This window comes from Gavia stellata, chromosome 1 (assembly GCF_030936135.1).
Source record: "Gavia stellata isolate bGavSte3 chromosome 1, bGavSte3.hap2, whole genome shotgun sequence".
NCBI classification, from domain to species: Eukaryota; Metazoa; Chordata; class Aves; order Gaviiformes; family Gaviidae; genus Gavia; species Gavia stellata.
The window spans coordinates 74,363,642-74,383,612 of NC_082594.1; the positions used below are offsets into that span (position 1 = coordinate 74,363,642).

Genomic DNA, 19,971 nt, shown 5'->3' on the forward strand with positions numbered 1-19,971 from the left:
AGCAGATCAACACTCCTGCTCAACTTGGTGTCGTCTGCAAACGTGCTGAGGTAGCATTCAATCCCCTTGTCCAGATCATCGATAAATATATTAAACAATGAAACAAGACCAGCCCCAAAACTGAGCCCTGGGGGACTCCGCTTGTGACCGGCCACCAACTGGATTTCAGTCCATTCACCACAACTCTCTGGGCTTGGCCATACAGCCAGTTTTTTACCCAGCAAAGAGTGCACCTGTCTAAGCCAAGAGCCGCCAGTTTCTCCAGGAGAATACTGTGGGGGACAGTGTTGAAGGCTTTACTAAAGTCCAGGCAGACAAATTCCATATGGTAATGACGTTTTTAATGGTGGGGTTATAGCAGATTTACTCTTGTCTAGAGCAAAGAAGAATTTGACCAACAACAGTGTTGCACTGAAAAGGTATTTTCAGGGTAAAATGCTTTAAATACTAAACTAATCTGATTTTTGTAATTTCAGAATTTTTTAGTAAGGGAGAATTCTTCTCCACGATGCTGGTGCTGAAGGCTGCTGAAAAGCATCAATGTGTTGATAATGTTTAAACATGAATATTTTGCACCTTAAATCATTTCGATCTTAAAATAACTGAAAATATTTAGGTTTTGTTCTTAAGACTGCAGTTAATGTGCTGTGTTTATGTTTTAGGATAAGCAAGAAGCCTATCTTGTCTATGTAGATACTTAGCAATTCTTGAAAATGCTTAGATTTTCTTCTAGGAAACCATTTTCCTTATCTGTTTTCATTACTTCAATTAATAAAACAGTATGTTTCCTAGAATTCTTTGTAATGCTGGCTCAGATATACTCATATTCTAATTATCTTTTTAAAATATTGATCTACATCTTGATTTTTTTTAAAGGAAACATGGTATCACAGTTACAGAGCGCTCTGCAGGTTTTTCTCTTTTTCTTGCCTCTAGCTATGCACCTCATAAGTCAAGCCTCAGGCCTTCTTACATGCTGTAGTGAAATTCCATATTTCTTCCATTTCTCAGGCAGGTCCTGGGTCAAAATACTCTACATAACAATTGTATGGACTACTTCTACATTAGCAAGTAAAGTGGTGTAATAGGAGACTGAAAGAGTTGGAGCTGTCTCTTCTTATTTACGGTGCCTTCAGTCCAGGGGGGGATCAGTCACCTTACATTGGAGACCCTTATTTCTGTCCATTCTCATGCCATTTCTGAGTTACTACACTGAGTGTTTGTAGCCCAACCCATCTCTTTGCTCCGAGTCTGGACAACATGCACTGCACGCTGATGTAAGGGATGAATGGAAGACCTTATCCAACAACACAGAGGCAATGTTGGGGACATCCCATGAATGAACTGATACCTGTCTTCTTGCACCTTCCCACCCCTGAAGGAATAGAGCAATATGACTTTCTAGGCACCCTTGCCATCACAGTAGTTTTGCCCACAGTCTTAAAACCAGAGACAAAACCAGAAGAGTTGAGACTGTCAGGACTGTCTCATCCCTGGAATATGGGACAAAAAGCATTGGGTACTCACCTTTCTAATGCAGAAGAGACTCCATTGGTGCCCTTGGCTGTGAGCTGCCACCATGCCTTTCTCCATCTTTGCATGATGTTTCAGACATCCCTATCCATGTACAAGTCAAATAGACTGTCATCCTGCGAACCTGGTTTCCCTTAACTCCTACTGGTCAGTGGCTCACCACCTTGGGGTAAGCAAATCCATTACTGGCAGAAGTCTCTGATGCCATCCTCCAAACACTCTTTGCTCTATCAGAACATACAGCTGATATCTATGAAACCACCCAGATTTTTTGTATCTGTAGGTTCAAAAAATGGGAGGAACTTGATGGGCCCATATCCCTACCCAGTACTTGGTCCATCAAGACTATGACTGCAAAAATCACAAGACCTATTGCCCCATTATCATACAAACATTTGTTCACCACTGAAGATTTATGAACCTCTTGGAGGGCTTCACCAGAGGGAGTCAGTACGTCTGCATCTTCCATAATTATGAGCACAGGCTCAGCTGTGAAGCTGGCACCTTTTGCCAAGAAAGGACAGGATCATTCATGACTACACCATAGCAGGTGCCCTATACTCCAATATCACTAAAGCATATGGAACCAAACTCGTATATAGAAGCATGTCAGCTGGGTAACTGTGTGAATGTGTGAGTGAACTATGTGGCTGAATAAGTGAACTTGCTGTGTGGATGGTTTTCTGCTACTAATAATTACAGCTTGATTCTATAAATAGCAAGTCAATAAATAAACAAACAGAGATCTAAGAACTACCTGTTACACTGTGTGTTTATTAGACACATGCACACTCAGTCCCCGATTAGTGAAAAGCTGTTCTACAAAAGAGCTGGGTTCAATATATGTAATATTCCTCAACAGGAGTTCAGAACTTTGAAATATATAGTGATAAATAGCTTTCCAAAACCAAATATTGCTTGTGCCAAAGAAACAGAAAGAATTTTAAATGAAAGTTTATACAGTCTTACATAGAACTTGGGACTTAGTTACTTAGGAATTTTATACAAGTATTTTCTAATGTAGAATGCCAAAGACCAAAGTCCAAGCCCATTCATTGAGCTCAATGATGCTAGGTCTTGACTTTAGTCTGCTATATAACACTTTAATGTCTTAACACCTCAGCTAATGACTGCTCTTGCACAGGTGAGAATATGCCTGCATTTTTCTTTCTTCCTTCCTCCTCTCTCCACCTATTTTTAAAGAAAAAAAATTGTAGCAGTTTCTTAAGTTCAGCCCAGAACAGGATGAAAAACATATACATTTGAAAAGTCTAAAATCTTGGTAGGAATCCTTTCCTGTCCATCTGTATTTCACTCCCTCAAAGACACAAAAGAAGTGGTCTTCAGGCATCCCAAAAAATTCCTGTGTTTCAATCCCATTCCCCAAAGCATACTCCTTTAAAAGATGGTTCCTTTCAAAACCTGTAAAAGACCCTTTGGTCGATGTGCATGCAGGTGTCTTTTGGTATTGTTCCAAACCAATTTTCATAGACTAGCTGGATGTGAGGCAAAACCTTTGAAGCTAAGGTTTCTGCATTATTGCTTAATAGTCCTCGAGTGTTTGCTGGGAAGTGACTCATCCTGAACCAATCTTTCCCTTCATGCCTATTGCTTGCAGTCTGTTGTTGTCAAATCAATATAATTCCACAGGAAACATGACAGTAATCAAACCAAAATACCATACTAACATATAATTATAGAGCAGTTGCAAATCTGTCCAATCTATCATATGCCCTATAAGAAGTGTCTTAAACCCTGACACAGGGGTTAAGGGTGGACATGACCATCCAATAACAATGGAAGAAAAAAATATACAGCTGAGAACAAGCTGTAATAATGCATCATTCCTATGATATAATGAAGGAATTATTGCACTTTAAACAGAGAACTTGATTGAATAAACCTATCTGATCATGCCCTAATTTGTTATAATTTTATACTTTTCTGATATTAAAACTCAGCTGCTGGTAAGCATTTTTTATGATTAATGTTATTTGCTGGTTTTTAAACTAATTACATAAGTAAGGTAGCAATAAAATGTTCAGGTGTTAAAAAAAGCATTAGCATAACCACACAGTGCATAGAGGGAAAATATTGATAGCAGCAGGTGGTTAGTGACAGTTTCCATCAAAAAGACAATTTTACTTTTCAGCTACAGATGTGGATATAACAGGGAAAGTGCAAAAAAACAGGTAAAACAGTGGATCTAGTTTCACAACAAACTGTGACTGCAGGCAGCAATGGCCAGCTAGATGCCTAAACGGTATGAATAAGCTTGTAATAATGACTCAACCTTAGGGGATAAAGTAAACTACAACACAGCAGAGGTTAAAAAAAAAAAAAAAAAAAAAAAAAAGCAAATGATAATCAGCAAGCTCAGCTCCCTTGCCAGCACCAGGAGGAGGATGTGCAAGTGCTGCCCAGACCCCTACCATTGTAGCTGTGAAGGGGATATTGTCGATCACGGAGGAGGCCAAAGCAGACACCCAGAGCACTAAAATGATGGCCACTGCCAAGCGCTGGTCCTCAGGAACCACCTGGAATTGAGATAGGTCAAATTACAACTTTGGTGAGATGAGTGTTGCTCTGTCCCCCAATGGCATAAGTGCACATTCTCCACAGTTTTAATTTTTCAACACTTACTATTCCTTCAGGCTCTGAGATAGTAAAAGCATCTTAAAGAAAACAGCCCAACATTTAGTAACACAACATTGTTCTTTTTCCAAGAAAATTTGAACAAATGGAAATACAAAGACTGATATTTCTAATAGTCTTATTTACATTTCACACAAGAAATAAACTGTGCAACTCTAAATTTTCCCCTTTTACTCTTTGTATTTTCTTGGCTTGTTTAGACTACAGAAAAGGCTTCCCTTTTGCAGTTATGGCTATGTTTATTCTGGCTGTGGACAGATGTATGTATATTAAATATCACCCACACCAAAGTATAACATGCTTTCTTGATATTGCTGATACAGGAACACAATCATTAACTTTAAATTCAAAACGAAAGTATTATTTATTATTCTGTTGGACTAAAACTATTTTCCTTACCTGTTAAAAAACTGTAAATATTTTAAACATACCTTTATTAACAAAGCTGTCTGCTCTCCTATATAGTCTATTAAGTGCAGATGAGCCAAAGCCTAAAAAAAAAAAAAAGACATTGATATCAACTCGTGAGGTACCTGATGCAGTTACATTTTTTTCAGTAGATGTAAGCAAATACAACAATTCCTTCCTATTCACAAGATACTTATATTCTTCTCATGTAGCTTCTACGGCAACTTTGCAATTGGTAGAAAGAAAAGACACAGTAGGAATTGGTAGCTATATTTGCAGAAGTGGGTTTGTTGTGCTGGAATGATGGGGGGGATTACTTAAGAGTGTGGGACACAGGCATGAGAGAATGGCTGAAATTTAAAGATGACATTCTTCAGTGGTTATATGTTTTCTGAATACCTGAACACAACTAATTTTCAACCAACTTCCCCAAAACCACAATATAGATAGGAGTATATCATGTGTTTAGAAGGTCAGATGAAATCAGGCATCTTGTGTTCAGTCTCATATAAAGAAAAGAGAAAGCAAAATACATGTTTCTGTTAAACAGCTTTCTCAGACCCATAAAAAAAAACAACAGTACCCATCTGCTAAAACCAGGCCAGAGATCTGGGGTGAACAGAAATTGGCACAGAGGCAGCAGCACCTGACAGGCGGGAAAACTAGCTCTCCAGTCCCCTTGTCAGGCACCTGAACTGAGGAGGGAAGCCCTGTAAGCATTGGGCCCAGGACAGCCTGGACCAGAGTGCTCTGTCCTCCCTGTGAGAGCCATTCCTATTTGTACAGGATACTCAGATAACATCCCATACAACCATGGTTACTACCACGGACGAAAAGACATAGCAAGACTTGAGCCTAGTGCTGATGGCTCTGACCTCTCCTTGGGCAGACACAAGAATATAAACGGAGTAGTCACACGCCAGGAGAATGGTCTATTCCCTCAAACTACAAGGTAAAAGGGGAATTTTAACTAATGAGAGCTACCCTTTAATTCACTTTGATTTTGTTTTCTTTTCTTAAAAGTGTCCAGAATGAAGCACTATTTCCAGGTAGAAGGGGGTGTATCTATTTTATGACTTTTCTGTTTCCTGGGGAGAAAATCACCATTTTTGGTTCAGCCTGGACCAAGCTGGTTGGCTTGCTTTCACTTTTTTTCTACCGTGACAAAGAATCAGTCAGCTGTAATGCCTCACTTACTGACTCCATTCCCACACAGAGCCACAGAAGTAAGTATTCACACGACACAACTCCGTAAAACCCACACACCTGGCAGTCAGACAGAGCCCTGCAGAGATATCAGTGGAAAAAAAACATTCAACTTGCATGCTGTCAAATTCCATGACAGAGATGGACAAATATCCTAATAGGCACTGAGTGGTGTGGCATAAGACATGGTAATGTCAGAGTGACAAAGAGGCTGTCATTCAGACCAACAATTCCTGTACCTGCAGCTCGTTGAGGTGGCAGCTGAAAGCTAGTGGTTTGGGTATCACCACATATTAAATTTGGCCCAGAAATTATATTTCCTTTTAACAATGCATTGCACAAGAAAAGGTATATCTACATGGAAAGATGCAGCACACAGAAAGCAAGTAATAAGACTTAAATATATATACATACCCCTTACATTAAAAAAAAATGGACATTTTTTCATGACTTTAACTTCCCAGTAGAAAGTTTCCTAAGAAATTCACTCTTGTTGGTAATTTTAAGTTACCATTTTAATTCTAAGCTATCTGCATCACCTTGTCAACTCAAAGGTTATGAAAGTGACTTTTAAAATGTATGTGAAAGCAGTATTTTTAATGAACCGTAATATTGTTTCTGCAATTGCTTTGCATTCACACTTTAAAATAAACTTTTTAACACCTAGCTGTCAGCAACCAGAGCTCAGAGTTACATTCAGTTAACATTGCTACTTTATTACTTCATTCTCTATTAACACAACATATTACTTTTCATTAACACTCGAAATTTGTTCTGGAATCCAGACATGGTACTACAAAAGAGATATTCGGGAAAGAGAGAAGGGAGAGAAGGACATGCACGTTGCTCCTGCAAGAGAGTCAGTCTGCAGATAGCCCATCATGTTAGAGATGATGACAGTACTAATCACGTAATGAACTTTAGGATGTCTCTACAATATCCAGGCCAATCGCCTGCAAGCACCTAAGTGAAAGTCAGCAATTAGCACCCTGCCACTGGCCTCCCCTGGGTATAAAGTGCACAGAAAATTCACATTTTCTGAAATTACTTGCAGCCTAAGTCCCACACAGGTTTTTAAATGTGCCTTGTAATAGGAAAGGGAACGTTTATAGCAGTAGGAAATAGCTTCTGACTGGGAACCCTCTAAGATGAAGGATCACCAAGGGTGATCCACAACAACATGAGCTGACAATTGCTGAGTGCCTAGCTCATGGAAAGATTTCTTATACTTCAATGCATATCTTTGTTTTGACTTGTTTCTTCTTGACATTGTTAACCTAAAGGAAAGAAAAATGCCTTGGCAAGGACTGTCATCTCCTTCTAGTCCAAAGGGTAATAGATTCAGATCAAAATTAGCAGTGATGGTGCTTAGAACATTTTTCTCATTTATGGGGAAGAATTTAGTGTCTCTCACTTTTTTCCTTGATTATTGTGTACAAGTTTCTTTCATGACCTTAGACTGCTGTTATTCTACAGAGCCAGAAAAAATATTCTTTCATTAGCAAACTATTCACTGGTGACCTGAGAAACCATTAAAATTAAATTCAGAGAATTACGACAGTCATATCCGAAGACTGGCAGTAAACGGCAAATAACTCCCTACGTGTTTTACTATGTTATTGTGCAGTCACACAGCACTCAAATCAAAACCATTCAATCCAAGCTAAAACAATAAATACATCAGGGAATGCAACTAATAAACTATTACAGCAGCAACAGACAAAATATGCATGCCTTCAATATGGATTCCCTATAAGAGCTAAAAAATGCAAGGATACTTCGAGCCTGGTAACATAGAGAACTAAAAATGGCCTGCACTAATGGGTGTACAATAAATCAAAATTTTCTGATGAATTTTAGACCTACTAGCTCTCAAACAAGCCTCCTAATGATAATCAGACTTTCCATTCATCTTCTCAGAGGTTACCAGATTTTTACTTCCATTTTGGCATTAGAGTTAGTTGAATTATTCACTGTTTGTATTTGCTTCAAATTTTGTCCCTTTTACTGTTGGTGATTTTTTTTAATAGATCCCAATTTAGAAATTCTTGGGCTTTTTGTAGTTATGGGGGGGGAGGGTGGAGGAAGGAGACTATGTGAGCAAATTTGTTATTACAGGGTTTTCCTAGGCTGCTCACTCAGACAGTTCACTCGCCATGGCAGTGCCAGTGGTCACTTGGGTTTTTTCAGTCATGTTTCTACAACATAATTACATCATTTAAACCCAACAAATAACAACTGAAAAATACAGAGCATTCTAGGGAACGCACAGAAGCCTAATTGACAAGCAAATGTGAGTATTCATACAAAGAATTATCCAAACATTTGGGGTAAAAATAAATCCTCTCAGGCTATACAAAAGCATCAAACAGTAAATAAAATGGGATACAAACATGGCTGAACTGTTTCTAATAGTCAAGCAGACAAACACAAAGAAACTACACAGCAAGATATCCAGGCTTTTCAAGTACTGAATATCTTTTTAAATTACAATTGCAAACTGAAATTCAGTGATATTATCCTCTCAAACCATACTCCCATGAAATCTCTTAGGCCATTTGGTAGCCAGCATGTAGCAGACAGCATTAGGAGCATTTTTCAACTCTGGTTTATTCTTCTTCTTTTATTTTTCCTATCACTTGTCTAAATAATTGCAAAACAAACACATAAATACATGTAAACTATCTATCTGCACACATAGACCACCAACAAACCTGGAAACTAAAATTCTACTTACATGAAAATGATTGTGTCAGATACATTCAGCAAATGCAGCAGAAGGAGAGAGAGTGAGACCAAGCTTACAGTGAAAAATTAAATCTCGAAGAGGTCCAGCCAACTTCCACTACTCTGCAATTTCTCTCTGTACTACCATGACTACACTTGATCTTCAATATTCCAGCAGAACTGAATCTGCAGGAGGCCTCTGCCCAGGAACATAATTCACATTTTAAGTCAGTTGTAACTCTTCAGGCTTTAGAAATCAGAGAATCTTACCTCCATGAGAACAAACAATGCTGCAAAGAAAAGGAGGGTTGCCCACTCAACTCTGTTCAGTATCATCTCAAAATCATGGATGTCTGCTAGCACTAGCAGCCAAATGGCTCCCAAGATGGCAATCCAGCCTGCATCAGAAAAAGAGAGAACAACACTTTACACTTCACAGACTTGTTATGTGCCACCAACGTAAAAGTTACGGTATTGCATTTTTCAGGGCCTTAAAGACTCACTGGCTATATGCTCTGGAAGATAAACAAAGAAAGGAAAAGCTCTTTAAAACAGAAGAGGGACTGACTTTAAAGAGCAAAACAGGCTCTTTCCAGACAGGATCCCTCTGTACATCCTGAAGTGTTTTAAGACACATATTTTGGTAACTGAGAGAAAATGCAAGTCAAATGCACAATCAGCCAGAGAACGCAGTCAGCAATCTGTCGGAGCAAGGCTCACTTCCTCTCTGCGCAGTTCAAATGCTTTCTGGAGCTGTTTGATTCCTCCGACACATTTATCTTAAACAATGGAATGGGATTTCAGACATGAAACAAAAGGGGTTTGGGTGGTTTTTTCCTCAGAATGATGCTCCTCTTTCTGTCTGTCTTCTCTCTTTTTTTCCTAAATAGCAGATGATTATTTTTTTAATACAAAAAACTAAGATATATAATTTAAGGTGGTTTTTAATGGCATGGAAATAAAGCCTCCCAGCTCTTCAAGTTATTTCTCTCTTTGCTGTGACTATTTCATACAACTTACGCTATTTCATATATTCACAGTCGGAAAGTGATGGATTCAAGAAATTGCAGAAAAAGTGAGGAAGAAAGAAGAATAAGAATCTTTGCTGGCAAACAACTTTAAGTCACAAACTTATAATCAAATAACAAATGTAACTTAGGGAGAATAGGCCCCTGCTACAAAGCAGATAGACAAATAAAGTGAGCCCTCTCCAAAAGTCTGCAAGAACTGCAGTTACAAGAAAATTCAAAGATAGAAGACTGATTCATCAAAGTTTAGGCCATTCAGTTTACAGCTTGTATGTAAGTGTTTTTCTGGTAGGTTAAAAGAAGAAAGAGATCCAAAAACATCCAACAGTTTAAAATCAAGCTATATCCCATTTAAATCCTATTTAAATATAAAAGAAATAAAGAGACCAAAGGCTGTCCCCGTTCATGAAGCTGTAAACACTAACTATTTTTTTAAAAAAAACCCTATACAGTCTTACGTAAGTACTCCCTAATCGAAGAATGCATTTTGGTCTCTCAAGTACATTTGAGGAGCTTTCAGGGACGTACTGTACTCTTTAAATGAGAATTTCAGGTCAACTGTGATCAGTAAGAAACAACTGCTGAAAATATTGCAGTGGGGCAACCAGATCTGCCTGAAAGCCAAAAGCAGCAGCTCAGGAGTTACTCTGGTTGGTCTGTTTGGTAAGGAGAGCTAAACCATCTGGCTTGACACTAGTTCCGGCTTTCATGCTTTGAGGTGGTTTTATTTTCTGCTGTCGTATTTGCGCAGCAGTGAAATCATACTTCTTGCATTTTTTGCCTCCCAAAACAAAACGCTCTCTGTGACACTAGCTCTTCAGTCAATGACCTATTTCTTTCCTGTCAAGCATTTCCAAGTGCTATCTCTCCAATTCAGCTCTATTCTTGATGCCCCTAACCTGGCTTCTGTCCTCTCCGCTTGGCTGAAACCACATTTTCCAGCACTACAAATGACTTGTCCCTTCACAAGGCCTCTCCCCATGATCCTTCTTCTTGAAAAGCTCTGATATGGCTGATCACTCCGGTCTTGCCCGTTCCTTGATAAGCAGCTCTCACAAGACTTTTTCTTTAGCCTGGTGCAAACCTAATCTACGGGGAGATGCAGGGAAATCCTTGTAAGGAAACAGGTATGAAGGACTAGGAAATTTAATGGTTTGTCAGCAGAAATACCACCATACAGGTGGAAACAAAGCCAAAGCTAAGCAGACAGCTGAAAACTGAAGGAATTTGCAGAGAGCTGAAAACTGAAGGAATTTTGTATCCCAAATTTCATAGCTTCAGCACCTTCATTATTCCCAATACAGATTTTGATTAAAATCTGATCCGCATGCCTCACTGGATCCAAAAACCATGTCTCACAGCCAGCTCTGCTCACCTCCAAAGACAGAAATGTTGCCGTGCTGAAAGCTGAGCAAGTCTGTTCCCTGCTTTGGTCACAGTGATCTAATCAGAGTGCATGGTCAAGAATAACTTACGCGTGAGAATTATACTGCAGAGGAGGAGGAGAGCAAAAACAACCACAAAAGAGAGCAGGGTGGGAATAGCTGGTCCCAAATTTTCTTGTGAAGAATGACATTTTTACCACCCACTGGAAGGAGACTCCAGGACTGATCTAAGAGTAGTAATACTCTATGCTGCTCAGGATGAATGCTGGATTCTGGCATAAACTGAAAACATATGAATTATTTTTGTACACTAGACTTTGGGTATGTTAGAGACTTTGCAAAACCAGTTACATACCACAGGGACAGGAACGTTCCCAGAGTAGCCAAAGTAGGAAAAGAAGGAGAGAGAGAACTGTCAGTTCCTGTCTAGCATGCCTTTTTGCTAGCATAGTTCGTTTACTGTCTTTCCAAAAACAAAGTGAATCTGTCCATGCAAATTAAATAGTTATTTTCTCTGAACACAACGAAAGGGGTCATGGAAATGTACTGCCTAATTTTCTCCTGACCTCTTGGCTGTTCTCTGAATTCCAGTGAAGAACAATGAGCCCAACTCCACCTTAAATAAATAAAGATGATGACAATACCTGTTGGAGGAATACTGCAAGGGCACGTAGATGTGTGCAGGTCAGGAGCTTAGTAGCAGAATTTTACTGCTATATTGTACAAATGTAAGTGACAACATTACATTTTATCACATATGTTTTGTATGTAAGTACAACGAAGTGAAGAATTAAAGAACAGCAATTTCTCAATAGTTCTGGAACAATCGGTGGTAATATCTTGATATTATTTCTACCCTCCTGCCTCCAACGAAAACAAATCAACTTGAACATGTTATATGGAGATAACAATTATTCGCTAAAGCTAATGAAATATACTTGAATTGCCAGGCATTTTCTAGCACCATGAGTGTTATCAGCATGCATTAGCTCCACGCATGCAGCTTTGCATGAGAGAACGGTGCCCTGCCTTACAATATTGTTCCCTGGGAATATGGACGGGCAAGGGATGTGTCCTCCTGCAGTGCTCCAGCAAGTACAGCGCTCTGGAAGCTCAAACATGTCAGCTGCCAGTTCTGGCTGCACAGAGTTTATTTTAGTCTACACGCAGAGTCTATTCAGAGTATATTTGCTTTTCTTGCTATGCCTGAAAAGAGGAGATACAGTTACCCATCTCTCAGAGGAAGGCCACAGGATGGGAGCTCAGAGAAGGGAGAGGAAGGAGGAAGTCTCTCAAGGAATTTGGGGGACTTCATGCAAGATCTCCGTTCATGATGCCTTTTAGTACCACAGTTTGACTTCAAGCACCCTGCAGCTGGATGAGAGTAATGTCTTCTGAAGCCTGAAGGCTACTGTAGTTAGTGTGTGCCATAACTGCTTGACTGACTGCTGTCTGCTTAACTGTTTGTCAAAGTTATCTACAAAGTTAAGGAACACGTGGCAGCCTGCCCTTCTAAGTGGGTAGGTTTTCTAAGGCTTTTCCAAGGCCTTCCTGAGTACGTTTATGACAATGAACATACTATATCAGTGTTTTATATATTTGAGTAGCTTTGCATTTGCCCTGGATTCAATTTGAAGCTATTCCTTCCTTTTTGAAGAATTGAAAGTACTAGGATACATTAAAGACTGGCTTCTCTGTTCATTTATTTTCTAGCTTACTGAGCCACCAGATAGCCAGGAGGAAGATAAATAGAAATAATTTCAAAAAATAACTTCTCATTACTATAGTGAAAGCAAAGCCCATTTATAGTTCCACAGACCACTTCCCTTACTGCCTTTTAGTACCTCTGTTTCATAACAACTGACATTCTGGAAATATAACATGGAGAGAAACTGAATCTAAATTCCATTTCTGCACTGATATGGTACCTGTTGAAGACAGTGACAGTTTTCATTTATTTTAGGAAAAATAAAATGAAATTGTATTATAAAATGCAGCTTGCAAATTTATAATGCATTCTTCATAGAAAAGATTCCTATGTCTTCTGCTTGGGACCAGGAAAAAAGGTACAGTAGAAAAAACTTGAGTGCTTTGCTTTTCTCATACTGTTTACGCAGTAGGGAAAACCACCTTTGGAACAATAAATAGCTCATGATGAGCAGAATACAATTGCAATCCTACTCAAAAAAACCTTATTTTGAAATAATCAAACAGAAGAACTTGAAAATAGAAAACAATCTCATAGAATCAAATAGAAGTCTAGAATATGTGGGAGGAAGATAGGTGAAAGAGAAAGAAATGAAAGGAAAAAATTACTGTGTAATCTGTAGGCCTTTCAAATGCTCATTAAGAAAAAATTGTATTCCTTAGTAAAAGTAATTTTGTCTGACCCACTACCAGCTGAAAAGCATAATAAGCTTCCTCCTAACAATGTGAACATGTAGACACTGTACATTCACTTTATGTGCACAGAATTTGAAATAATGTATTTATGAATACTGAGGGTACACAGAAATTTCACTTTTGTGGAAACTGAAATGGCACTTGAGACATTTCCACTGAAAACCAAAGCCAGGGTAACATTGCACGATCTCAGTGCTGGCCTGGGCAAAACAGTGTGCTGCTCAAGAAAGACAGGCACAGGGTACTATATGTAGGTAGGAAGAGTTAAAACTGCACAAATCCAGGGTGGGAAGCAACTGGATGCCTAACAGTCCTGCAGAAAAGACTTAAGAAATACAGTGGATCACAACTGAACATAATGGCCCACTGAAATATAGAACCAGGACTATAAATGGTAAATCCTGTGAAGCAATCTCTGCTCTCTTCATCTCTGGTAAACTCTGAGAAGATATACTTTAGGTAAGACACGTAACCTTTAGGAAATCCAAGGCAGAGAAGTAAGCACAATCAACAGTCCGAAAAGCTGACTTTTGAGGAAAAATTTAAAGAATCCAGGATATTTAGCTCAAAGATAAAAATATTAAAGGGGCCCTGGCAAGTATTTGGGTATGTATCGGGCTGCTCCAGAGGGCAGAGAGCAACCTGTTTGCTATGGCAGTAGTGGGTAGGACAAAAGGGAGTGAGGAGGAGGTGTAATAGCAGTGAGGAAGATTCAGGCTATACAATATTCAGGGTCACATATCTATATTGGTTGCAAAATAGGTAGAGTTTTTTTAAAAATCAGCTAGACTAGCTTCTGCCAGATGAAAATATAATACTCCTATCTGCGGACAATGGGATGGACACACTGATTTTTTAGACATTTGTCACTGAGCAAAGTATGATATTATTTTTCTGTGATCTTAACAATTCTCTGTTTTTCAAAATGGCCACAGAAAATTTTTGTGAACCGCAGAAACCCTTTTAGCTCACAATGTCCCTTGCAGGCTTACCAGCTAAAATATATCCAGCACTTATCTTTGCATAACTGTTTACACAGCATGTTATGAAATATATGAGGAAGTCAAGTCCATCACTGTGTTCCAATATCTTAATCAGAAGTCTGATTAACTCCACAACCCCTCAAAATTTAGCCTAAGGATGTTACGTAAAGCATAAACTCAATTACACTTTTATAAAAGCATATAGAAATATTGGGGTGAAAAAGTTAAATCAAAGACGTATTTCCAGGAGTGCTTGCTCAGCTCGTGGAATATGTTTCATCAGTAGCTCTGAATGTGAAAAAAAATGTCCTGTATTTCAGTTTCTGTAATTTTTTGTTTTATTTTATCAGGCATCCCTGAAAATATACATTCTGAAATCATGCTAAATGTTTGTAAGTAATACTTGCTGACAACCGATAAGCACTGTTTTATCTTTAATATTCTTTTTTCTTTTTTTATAAAGTTGCCCTTTTACAAAGCAACTTCCTGGTCTTTTGAGCAGTCTCTTTTCATAGGCTTATCTTCATAGAAAGCATTTTCAGTTTTTCTATGCTATTTGTAGAACCACCGTTTAAGACTACTCCTTGGGGACAGAACTGTGATGGTGACAGTCCAGGACCACGACAAAAAATGCTTGGTACAATACAAGAGGATTGAAAAAACATGAAAAATTTTGGTGGAAATGATAACCCTACACAAGGCAAAAGAAACAGAAACCTATGCTGATAGAAGGTAATTGCAATGTTAAAAACCAGAAGGGTAGCATAAAACAAGGAGGCAGAGGACTAGCTGCTCTATAATCACAGATCAGCACATGTGCATTAGGAAAGGATGGGCTGGACTTTGTTGCATAGGTCTAATACCATGAGGTCAGAATGCAGAAATCACATCTTCCGTTGTATTTCAATGTTAACACCTAACTTCGTTAAGTCTCCAAACTCAATTTCATATATGCGATAGGATGGCATTCAAGATAGAACACTGTAAGAAAGAAACACTGGTTAGAGATTGCTATAGCTAGGCACTGAATCTACAGGGAAGATGTGTTGACAGATACAGAGCTGTGTATATTGCACCAATGCATAAGTCTAAAAAATCCACAGAGTTATCTCAGTAAAGGTCACTGCAAACAAACACACTCTATTGCCATAACCTCAATGACTCTTGTGAACCAAAAAAGAATTTGAGAAGATGCAAATATCAAGATACAGGAAAGGTCAACTTTTCTAGAAGTAATAAAGCACAAAAGCTTAACTAGCAGATACAACTGTTACTGGTTCTTGTTTTTTTTCTCGTCAAGTGTATGGGCAGCTGCAAGGACAGAGGATATTTTCCATGCTTAATTACATGTTTGTAAAGACGACTGTGCAATTTCAAGGGCAGAATTTTCTGAAAACTACCCTAAAAGAAATTAAGACTGCAAGGATCATGGAAAGCACATTTCTCTTGTTTTCAGGAGCAAAGTGTTATGCTGAGGAGGAGGAATAACTAAGATCTGGACAAGACTTTCTGAGTCCAAGTCAATGCTGATTGCATCAGTTTAGCTCCATTCCAACATTCTCATTATTGCAAAATAATTGTCAAATTTATTTTTAACTCCTAATCATATACACCGTAGCAGGAATTTTTTCAACATCGTTATGAATCAAAGATGTCCTAAGTCTCTTAAATACAGTTATGTGCATTCTCATTTTAAAAGAACAGCTCGCATCTTCACAGTGCAATCAAATCTCCATACCACATACTGAGAGGCCAGCAGGTCAGTCCCATGCAGTGCTTTTCTTGACCTCGATGTAAAAGTACTAGGCAACTTTAACTACCACTACTGCATGCCAGAACAGATAAAATACTAGACAAATTAAGCAAGAGCAGGGAGGCGAAGACCACTAAATGAGGACAAACATGCCAAACTCCACTGATATTTGTAGCTGACACCACCTGGGAAAAAGGGCTGCAGATCAGCCCCTGCAAGCACAACTGCAAGGACCTGGAAGGGTCTCCAGGAGGGGTTGAGGACTTTCAAAGAGGAGTGCCTGAAAGCATGGCTGTAATCTTACTATATCTTACTACATTAGGCTGGACACTCCTGTCAGATGCTAAAATTTGTTGCTCTGTTTACCATTATCTGGTCAGGAACTAAAGAAACCACTTTAGTCACGGAAAGCAGTGTCACAGCTTCATGTAGGTGGAGTGTTAATGGAAAACAGTAAAAGAAGAAAGAAGTTGCCACAGACAAGAGTGCACAGGATGAGTAATTGCAGCTAAAAGGGGTGCCTAGGATGATACCAAAGGCCCCACGTTTATTAGCAACTCAACAGTGTTTAGTTATAGATGATGGAGCAAACTTAGGAGATGGTCAAAACACATTTTAGGGGTAACAAAAAGCACAAGAAAGATGTAACATACATACAACACACCACATACGATAAAATTGGGTATAATGCAGAGTTGAAGAGCAAATTTGAAAAAGCTTTAGAAAATATATAAAAATGGGCTCAAGTGGACCCAAGCCCAGGGAGGAAGAAACCATCAACATGAACATTATTCACCTCCTGGTAAAGAGGAGGAAGATACCCCTATCACACTCATCCCAGCAAAGATCCGAAGATATCGACACTTTATTGTGACTCCTCCCAGCTTAAATCTGTGAACCTTAGCACCCTGCAGAGCATCAAAGGGTGACCCTAACATCAGAATATAAGGGAGAGATACTGGGAGTATTTTGGGGATTTTTTGGTTTTTTTGTTGGTTTTTCTTACAACAGTTCTAACTTTATATTGTTAATGAGTTTTGATTTCTATGAATTAGATAATTTGGACTGTAAGTGATAGTATTATTGTAAGAAGACTAATAATAACTCTCTGTTGTATTTTGTTTACACTGATACGACTTTTAATTACACTAACAGTAAATTCTTAGCTCCAAGTATAAGGAATGTTTCCTTTTTTGCCCACAATATCTCAAGCATAACATAACATCACCACTGATACTTTGAAAGTGGGAATTTACTGCCATATACAGAGAAGGCATCCCTAATCCAAATGTTTTGGGGACCAAAATCATCTACTTTACTGAAATGTCTGAAGGAGTTTCCAGGCAACCGCAGATTATTCAAGCTGATATTTTTAGCTATATAGAAAAGGTCTGTAAATGTTGCTTCCCAGGCTTTGCATCTGGTTCCTTAATTTATCAGGCCATATTGGAAAGCTTTACAAAATAATAAAATAAAATAAAAATACAAGGAGAAAGAAAAAGACAAGGAAAAGAAAAGATTGGCTGTGACAGCTTTAAATGCACTTGATAATTCAGTATCATTTGAGCCATTATTTAGGAGTCAATACCTACAAGCTCTCCTCAGCTAAAACTGATTAATATCACAGACCCTAGATAATCTGGAGATAAATGTTAGATTTAGTGACAAATTAAAGAGCAAATGTGCACTTTTTACAATGAGGATATAGTGATATAAGATGTGAAATATAAGATGTGCTAAACTCAACAATGTGGCTTTTGGCATTAAGTCTATGCTGTCTTAATTCTATGTCATTCACCAGTTTTTATAGCTTAATATCTGTCTGTCTCACCAGGAGTTTCTATTTTCTTAAGCACTAAACAATTATACACCAGCTTATTAAATTGATCTGTTTTTTCAAACATTTTATAAAATAACTCCTCAGTAACACTGAGTAGCTCTATAATGAAGCTTTCATTTTAACTATTGCACAAATTAACCTGAAACCAAACATTTCCAAAATATGAATACTTTCTCTTTTTCTCACTCTTTATGGGTACAAACACTTAAAGTTTTAGAGTCGAGTTTTTTTGTTTCTGCACATACAATTTTATTGTTTGTGAACAGTGCCAGATCTATACAACTCCACCATCATAAAGGATAGTAGCATAACATTGTTTAATCTATTTATCACTTATAGCAGATGAGAAAAAAGTTCCAGAATAACATTTTAAAGTGTAAAAATGAAAGCCTTCTGGATGCTTCAACATTAACACCCCTTTCAGACCAATGGGACCTGTCCACACCGTTCTCAGCCCCGTGCTCCTTCTCCATCACCATTTATGAATCTTTTGGACCTGAGAAGTTCTTCTGCACACTGTGAAGCAGGATCTTTCTCACAGAGCTATGAGGGAGTGGTTCAAGCTTAAAAAGATTTTCACCATTCTGAAGAAACTTATTAGCACAAGTTCAAATGCACATACATACTCTGAGCCAGGACCCAGATAAAAGCTGGGGAAAAAGCTTATTAGAGTTCTTCTGAGGCAGCTTTCTAAGCTGCACATTCAGAACAAAACCACACAGACTACATTTATTTCACTAGTGCAATATTAGTTCTTTTTTAGCTTATAGCATTAAATAATCTAGTGAACTATCTCTAAGTTTAAGGTTTCTGTCATTGGTTACAGCACTGCTACCTCTCACACAAGCTTTTACACACACCAACCCTGACGATCCATCTCAAAGTTGTTAGGGAAGAATCATTGCTGCAGTGAGTTCCTCATTGAAAATGTTGCAGAAAAGAAAATGGATGAAGTTAGTTGTTAAAATCTTACTAGGCTGTAGTAATGGAGAACTAGCTTCAGTGCTTCTAAGCCAAGTAAATATTGATATGGAACTTCCAACATCCTGTGGTTCAACAGCAAATTAAAGCAAGTTTGTGAAGCTCTATAGGGCAGTGCAGCCCTTTCTTCATCACTAAGCAAGCTACCAGACAAGTCCCACACAGTTCCAACTCTATTATAATTATTGGTTCACTTATGTAAAATACAATGTAAACCGAAAATTGTGCATGTCCACTTAAACAAAAGCAGAACGAAAATCAAGAAAAATTACATGGGACAAACTTCAGATCCAGTCCACTTTCCTGAATTTCAGGTGTCACTCCTCTCTGCAGGTTAAGACAAAGTTTTTGCTATAATTTGCATAACATTCTCTGTAGACATAATTTGGGGGGTTTTGTTCTGCTGAAGCCCTTTCCAATTAAGGTATTTAATTTCTTATGTGAATTTCAGCAATTTTTCTGTAAATTATGGAAATGAGTCAGAAAATATGACAACTGGTATCCAAAGGAGTGACAATACAACAGGAGTCTTTTGTATCTACAGCAGCCGAACACATCTCTCCTTCAGTGCTCTGGCAATAAAATAAAAAGAGGCTCTGCACAACATCGCCTCTCAAACAAACAGAATTCAGTTTAAATTAAATGACAACAATTATTTCCCAACTTTTCCACAATTTCAGTCACAGTTTTAAAATGTTTCAATGATGCAAGATACAACTAGTTAAATTGCAAAAAGAGAGTTTCAGATCCTCAAAAGTATCTTCATTAGAATTTACAGACCAAGCCCACAGTCAGAACTTGAACCACAGTGAATATAAGAAGACTAGAGAGAGTTTTCCAAGTGAAACTAGATTTAACTACATAAATGAGGTCTCATCAAACAAGATAAATATTGTCTGTAAATATTGAGGGATTTTTAGCTTTAGAAAAAGGACAACGGGGAAAATTTAGACCTAGGATGCTTGCTTGACAGAAGTGACATGGAGTGCTGATTTATAGAATTTGTCCTACTACCTAGAAAGGTCATAGTGATCACGTTAGTTACTTAAAAAAATAAAACTGTAATTTT

At 38.2% G+C, this 19,971-nt stretch overlaps 1 protein-coding gene across 1 annotated transcript in view; it reads right to left on the minus strand.

Annotated features, from left to right (window-relative positions):
* The window catches only part of OCA2 (OCA2 melanosomal transmembrane protein), a 184,945-nt gene that overhangs the window by 70,945 nt on the left and 94,029 nt on the right, over nt 1-19,971 (minus strand). The window contains exons 18-20 of the mRNA XM_059822678.1: nt 8,800-8,927; nt 4,620-4,679; nt 3,966-4,070 (exon numbers count right to left, since the gene is read on the minus strand). Of these exons, the coding sequence (XP_059678661.1) occupies nt 3,966-4,070; nt 4,620-4,679; nt 8,800-8,927 (293 nt within the window). The remainder of the gene's footprint in view (nt 1-3,965; nt 4,071-4,619; nt 4,680-8,799; nt 8,928-19,971) is intronic.